Consider the following 6,722-nt stretch of genomic DNA (forward strand, 5'->3'; position numbering starts at 1 on the left):
TTCCCAGCAGAATATAAAGGGGGTGTGCGGTAGCGTAGTGGTTAAGGTACTATGCTACAAGCTGGAAGGTTGCGGGTTCAAGTCCCGATGAGGTCATTGGATTTTTTTCAATTGACCTAATCCTTCCGGCCACACTAGGCCCTGAGGTTTACTCAGCCTCTAACAGAAATGAGTACCAGGAATTAATTAAAAAATTATTTTTCTGGGGAGTGAAGCGTGTGAGGCTGACAACTTTACCGTCATCTTTGAGCCGATTGTCAAGGTAATACGTCTCACAACCCTATGGGCCTGTTACAGGGATAGCTTTACTTTTTTTTTCACTTTACCAGCATATGAATATGCGTACTCAACAGATTTATGCTATTCACATGCTGGTTGGATATTCAGACATAATTACGCAGACTGTAGTAACTTTATAATGGTGACATAATGGCTTATGTCACTGGTGATAATGTGCCCTCATTCCCATGGCAGATGGAGTACACGATTTATCTTTAGGAGACAGGGGTTAAGTTAAATATTATGCATTTCACATCTCTGATCACTAAATCAGAACTGCTGTAATCGTGAAAGAAAACAGAAAGCACCTGACCATCACAGAAGCACCATGCAAAACAACAATATGGTGATAAGCCTGAGTTCAGAGCACAAGTGGAAGAACTTGGAGACCACTAACCTGAATAGCAGTAAGTGCGGCCACAATAGCTGGACTTCCAAAGCCGTGTGAGATGAGCGAGAAGTGTGTGAGGTGGCGCTGGATGCTGGGATCCAGAATATGCTGAAGCCGAGTATTGCACAATGGTGATCTATCCTGATTCAGGAGGTCTATCAGCTCTTTGGTGATTTGTCTGAAAAAAAAATGGATGTCATCTTCAAAAAACTGAATCCTAACCTCTCCTGGAATAAAGATATTTGCTTCTCCTTGGCCTCAAAGTGTAACTTAACCCCTTAAATCTTGGCCAGGATACTTATTCCTGCAACTGAGGTTTTCTCGGTTTTTCCAATAGACTATGAATGTTGCCTTCCAGATCCTATGCAATTCATCTAATGGTGAACAGGGTCTGCAGGTTACATTAATCTGCCAATTGCATAAAGGAAACTCTTACAGAAACCCAACACAAAGTAAAAATTACATTTTCTCTTTGAAGAGCACAGCCATCTGGTTCGTAGTGCTGTGTAATTCAGTGACAGTTTGCCACCTGTTTGTTTCTTGGCTTACTCTTCAACTCTGAAGATGGAGGCAATATGTTCCTCCAAAATCTTAGACTCTCTCTGATTAATACAGCATAACACCCTAGAAGGTAGTACTTTTCACAGTCACAACCATGAGAACTTCAAATCTAGTACATCACACAAATTTTTGTGTCTTCATTAAGCTTGTGGTCCTCTGAGCTGTGATACTATGTAACTTTGTTAGCAGCCCACTTTTTTGGAGGAACATCTAACCTCCATTTTAAGAGGCAAAAAAAAAATATGTATACTGAAAAATGAAAACAACTGAAAATAAATTACCATTATGATAAATAAGTGACATGGTTCATAATGTATTAAGAGAACATTAAAAGAAACCATTCTTGTCCTTAGGTTTTTATGGTTACATCTTGGTGTATGACTTTGCTGTTTTAGAATAAGTTGATATTTCCTGAAAGCCAAAGTCATACACGTTAATGTACTGTAGCAATATATATAGGAATATTGGCAGAGAGCTATTGTAATGGCAGTATACAAAAAGGTAGATGTAGAAACCTGGAAAATTAGAGAAACACTGGGTAACTAAATACTGGAAATAAAATCTATGTCTCTATTATTAAATAAAATAACTAATTACAATACCCATAAGCTTGATAAAGATCAAATAAAACAAAGGAGACCTCCTTATGATGGGTATTTGTCTCTAATACTTACTTACTTACTTACTTACTTACTTACTTACTTACTTACTTACTTACTTACTGCTGAGCCCTTCTTGAGGAGCCGCCAGTTCTGCAGCTACTCAAGAATTTCCCAGCATTTTATGGAACCTGAAGGTTCATTACCGTGTTCACAAGAGCCCCCACTGGTCCCTATCCTGAGCCAGATCTATCCAATCCATACCCTCCCATCCTATCTCTCTAAGATCCATTCTAATATTGTCCACCCACATACGCCTTGGCCATCCCTGTGGTCTCTTTCCTTCCAGCTTTCCCACTAATATCCTATGTGCATTCCTCGTCTCCCCCATTCGTGCTACATGATCTGTCCACCTCATCCTCCTTGACTTGATCGTTCTAATTATACTTGGAAAAGAGTATAAGTTATGAAGCACCTCATTATGCAGTTTTCTCCAACTTCCTGTCACTTCATCCCTCTTTGGTCCAAATATTCTTCTCAACACCCTGTTCTCAAACACCCTCAGTCTATGTTCCTCCCTTAATGTCAGAGGCCAAGTTTCACACCCATACAGAACCACAGGCAAAATTATAGTTCTGTATATTCTAATTTTCATGTTTTTGGACAGCATATGAGAAGACAAAAGGTTCTGGACTGAATGGTAGCAAGCATTACCCGAGTTCAATCTCTAATACTTACAAACCAAAAACATAATTCAACATTGAAGCCCACAATTCTACATGCATCAAAACAAAGCATTTGATGAAGTTAAGATAATAATTTCTAATGATACACATAAAGTGCACAGACATACTCGTCAGACATTCTCCCCACTCTGCTTATCTAAAGGAGCATATTGTAGGAAAAATGGTAAATACAAAAATGGAGAGAGGAGAGAAAATTTCTTGATTCTGCAGTGGTCGCCCAGTCTGTAGCACACTCACTACATGCTGAGCTATCCCAGCTCCACATCAAGGTGTACTGTATATGCGTTTCATTACATATTCACAACAATAAAAAATAACATTTCAAAACCATATTTTATAGACTTTAATCAAAGGTTCATACATTATTTGTATGAATAGTTCGCTATGAGCCATTTTTGAGAAAAGTGATTTTCAATTTGAGTATCAAGTGAGATGCGGGGTTGTATAGAGTAAGCCAATTTGAGGCCGGAGTAACAGGGAGTGGGTCCCACTGCACACCACTACGACTGAAGTATGGGCGATAAAAACCAAAATAAAATTGGTCTGAGTAATTTCGGTGCAGACCTCCAACATCCAAATTTACTAGCAATCACTTCAATGCTAAAGCTAAAGGTGTCCTTGTGCTTAACTATTTAAACACTACGCCATGAAAATGGAAGTGAGAGTACAGTTATTGCTCCACTATTCTTGACCTCGGCACTAGATGGAGGTCAATGGTCAGCTTCATCCTTCGGCCGCTTTACCCCTGGTACCCAATGCATATGAGGCTGCGTGGGCCCCAGAGCCGGTCTGGACACTTTTCTCGCTCTCCATTCAGTGGTTTAAGGGTGTAAATAGGGGCAGGAGGACACCGAGTTACAGCCGTTTCGAATATACCTGCTGCTTGAAATTTGTATCGCCTATCTACCAAACTATACGACGTCATCTCAGGAGACGGTCCTCTAATGTACCTTATCTCAGTCGTGAACACTTCAGGTCTCCCTCACAGACATTCATTTTCGTGTACTCTGTGTAAATAACATGTATCAAGAATGGTAACCCTGGAATACCCTGAACGCTCAATTGTCAGGGTCATTATACTGAAGAGGCAGAAGGAAAATATGAGTAGAAAGAGAAGAAAGGGCGAAGAAGGCGTAAGGGAGGAGATGGAGAATGTAAAGAAAAGGAAATAACAAGGGTGAGAAGAGAGGAAGAAGGAACGGAGACTAAGGTGGAAGAGAACGTGGGGAAGGAAAAGAAAGGAGATATGAAATGAATAAGGAGAATTTGGAAGGGATGAAATGGGGAGAGAAGGACGAAGAAGGGAAGAATATTAATAGAAAATTAAGAAATAGAAGGTGGAAGAGAAAAATTGTGATAAAGAATACGAGAAGGCGAAATGAGAGGACAGACACGAGATGAACAGAGGGATTCTCCCAGGTGCCTTGGGTCTGAGAGTCGTAAATTGTCACCCAAGAGCGACAAAGAAGTTCAAAATAAAATCTGACACAGGCTAGATTAATCACGGGACCACGTAATAATGGACTCCAAGTTTTGAGCATTCCTAGTACTTAATCAATTTCCGAACAGCCGAATTCCGCTATGGAACTTACTTGGTAGCGTGGATGAGCTCCTTGCGGCGATAGGACTCCGACGGGTCTGAATGCTGGCGGCTTAGGTACTCCGCGACCTGTCGCGCGGGGAACTCCGTCTCGCACACGTATCCGAAGTCCCTCGCCAGATGGATCGCTTCGCCTGCGCAACAATGGAACACATACATATTGTCATTTGTTTGCATTTCATCCATTTTGCTTCACTGTGTATTGTCATACTGCTGACGGTGTTATAGACATTTTCCGTGTAAAGACAGAGCTTTTTAGACAGTAAAATGATGATTTGAGGAAAGGGTATAAATATGTGACTGAAGTAGAAAAACAAGAACCTCTATTTGCCTGTTAAAATTACAAACTAAGACAGATCACGAGGCTCTCCACATAATGAAATACGGTTTTGTGACTTAAAAATTACAAACATGGCGATAGCGCGATACTTCATGTCCACGTCCGAAAAATTTAACAGAGATACAACCTGTACTTAAGTAAGAAGTTATTCGTAAAATAGGAAATTACAAATTACAAATCAATAGATCTGTAAGACTAGAAATATAGGGAATATGAAAGTATACTTTCTGGATTATCCTCAGAATAACTTGGACCATTTAAACATCATTGAAATCTGTCCCTATTGTGCCATGAATTTAACAAATAAGTCCAACCTGCACTATTTTTATCGTCCTGTCTACACGTTTGACGCCATCTTTTTATAATCGACGTCTAGCCCTTACGTTGTGCGTCACGCTTATTAGAGTCCTTATTGTTTGGTGCCCCTGGATGGGAGCGCCACGTTCTAACTGCCCCCCACCGTTGGTCTACGTTGGTCTTCGGCCGCTGGCTGCTGGATTGCTACGGGCGACGGCGGCTACAGCTGGCTTTACCCTGCTTCACTTATCCTACTTTCACACCTCTGATCTTTACGGGGATGGGTTTGATTTGGGCGCCAGTAAACTGCAACCCTCAGTTTACAGATTTATGGGAGATGTGAAGGACGGATAGGGGGTAGCTGTCGTGGGTAGCTAGTTCTGCCGGTAGAGCTAGGATTCGGTCCTCAGGCCGTGTGGCAGGGTCTCGCTCAGGAAGGGAAGTGGGAACTCCTGTTACTACACACACACACACACACACACACTTTGTTGCACCAGACAGTTTATTAAACTCTAGTCCATAGTGGATCCCACTAACGCACTACATTCAACTTGTGTCCGCTGGGTTAGCGATCTTGAATCTCACTCCTTCCGATGATTTCTCTTTTAGAATTTGCGTACGAATAGTTTGTGAACTGAAATACGACTTGCTTTTAGAATTTGCGTCCGAAAGGTTTTAGATCTGGAATACCACTCCTCGAATGCCTTCTCCTCGCAACTCTCGGGGTTGCCTCGATCCACAAATCGACTCCAGAAATTACGAGGATTTGTCATTTTCAAAAAATGGGAGTACACTAATTAAGTATTCCCCCAATCCGTTTAGGGATTACAGGGAATTTAGGCGCTAAAACTTAACGTAAAATCTGTCAGTAGCTCGACAAATGTTACGCTTGGCTTGGGGTTGAGAGACCACTCATCTTTTGAGTTATGGGTTCAAAACTGTCACTTATTGTGTTCTCCAAGGATTCTAACAAATAAAATTTCGTATGATTTTCTAAAAAAAAAAACTGCGGGGATCCTCCTCTTTCGTTCCGCATCTGCCTTGACCAGTCGTTTTCTTTTTTATTGTCTTTTTCATTGGAGGGTTTGAGCTAAAACGCCTTCTTGAGGGGAAGAAATAGCCTATGTGCCTCTCGTCCTTTTGCTGTATGTTACAAGTAGACCTAACCAAACATGTTAATTTACCCGGATTCACACATTCTACCAAATTAAGTTGAGCTGGGGTAGGCAGATCGGTTACACTGTCGAGGGAATAGTATGTCAAATGAATATGGAACACAAAGTAAAATAGCAATTTTCCCGATATCCTCTACGGAAGAAACGCAACCTATGTTAAAGCCAGGTAAATGAACACATAAGTGGGTATATAAATGAAATAGCGGTATAACAAGACAACTACTTTAAAAATAAACCGTAACAAAAGCGGGCTAATGTATGCTTTAGAGATGACGATATAAATATGTAATTCTGTCAGTTATGACGCCCCTCCGTTGCTTAAGTGTGGTACATCGACTGGAAAATAGTTAGATGATAAGATGGTAGAAGGAGATTGGATAAAGTTTTTGATAGGACATATTTAACTGGTACAGTAAACCATTTATAATCCGGTTAGAGTTAATCCGGATCGAAATATGAAAATATTTGTTCACAGTTGAGTAGACATATTGTCACATGTTTCAATGACTAAGATGAGGGTTTGGCCGCGCCATAGCTCAAGCGGTTAGTCGCTGGCTTCCCACCGCGGTGGTCCGGATTCCATCCCGGATCTGGTCAAGTGGGATTTGTGGTGGACAAAGTAGCGTTGGGGCAGGTCTTCTCCGAGTACTTCGGTTTCCCCTGCCAATCTTCATTCCACCAAATTCTCCATCATCCTAATCACCCGGGGCAGGCTACAATAGGCCAATCAGTGG

General features: G+C 41.2%; 1 protein-coding gene across 1 annotated transcript in view; it reads right to left on the reverse strand.

Moving 5' to 3' along the window:
* Nucleotides 1-4,494, reverse strand: part of LOC111872630 (transcription factor AP-2-alpha) — a 12,145-nt gene extending 7,651 nt beyond the window's left edge. Inside the window, exons 1-2 of the mRNA XM_023866710.2 lie at nucleotides 4,169-4,494; nucleotides 677-848 (exon numbers count right to left, since the gene is read on the reverse strand). Coding sequence (XP_023722478.1) covers nucleotides 677-848; nucleotides 4,169-4,362 — 366 coding nt within the window. The 5' untranslated portion in view covers nucleotides 4,363-4,494. The remainder of the gene's footprint in view (nucleotides 1-676; nucleotides 849-4,168) is intronic.
* Between the last annotated feature and the right edge of the window lie 2,228 nt (nucleotides 4,495-6,722).

The sequence above is a fragment of the Cryptotermes secundus genome, unplaced genomic scaffold (assembly GCF_002891405.2).
Source record: "Cryptotermes secundus unplaced genomic scaffold, Csec_1.0 scaffold2933, whole genome shotgun sequence".
In the NCBI taxonomy this organism is placed as follows: Eukaryota; Metazoa; Arthropoda; class Insecta; order Blattodea; family Kalotermitidae; genus Cryptotermes; species Cryptotermes secundus.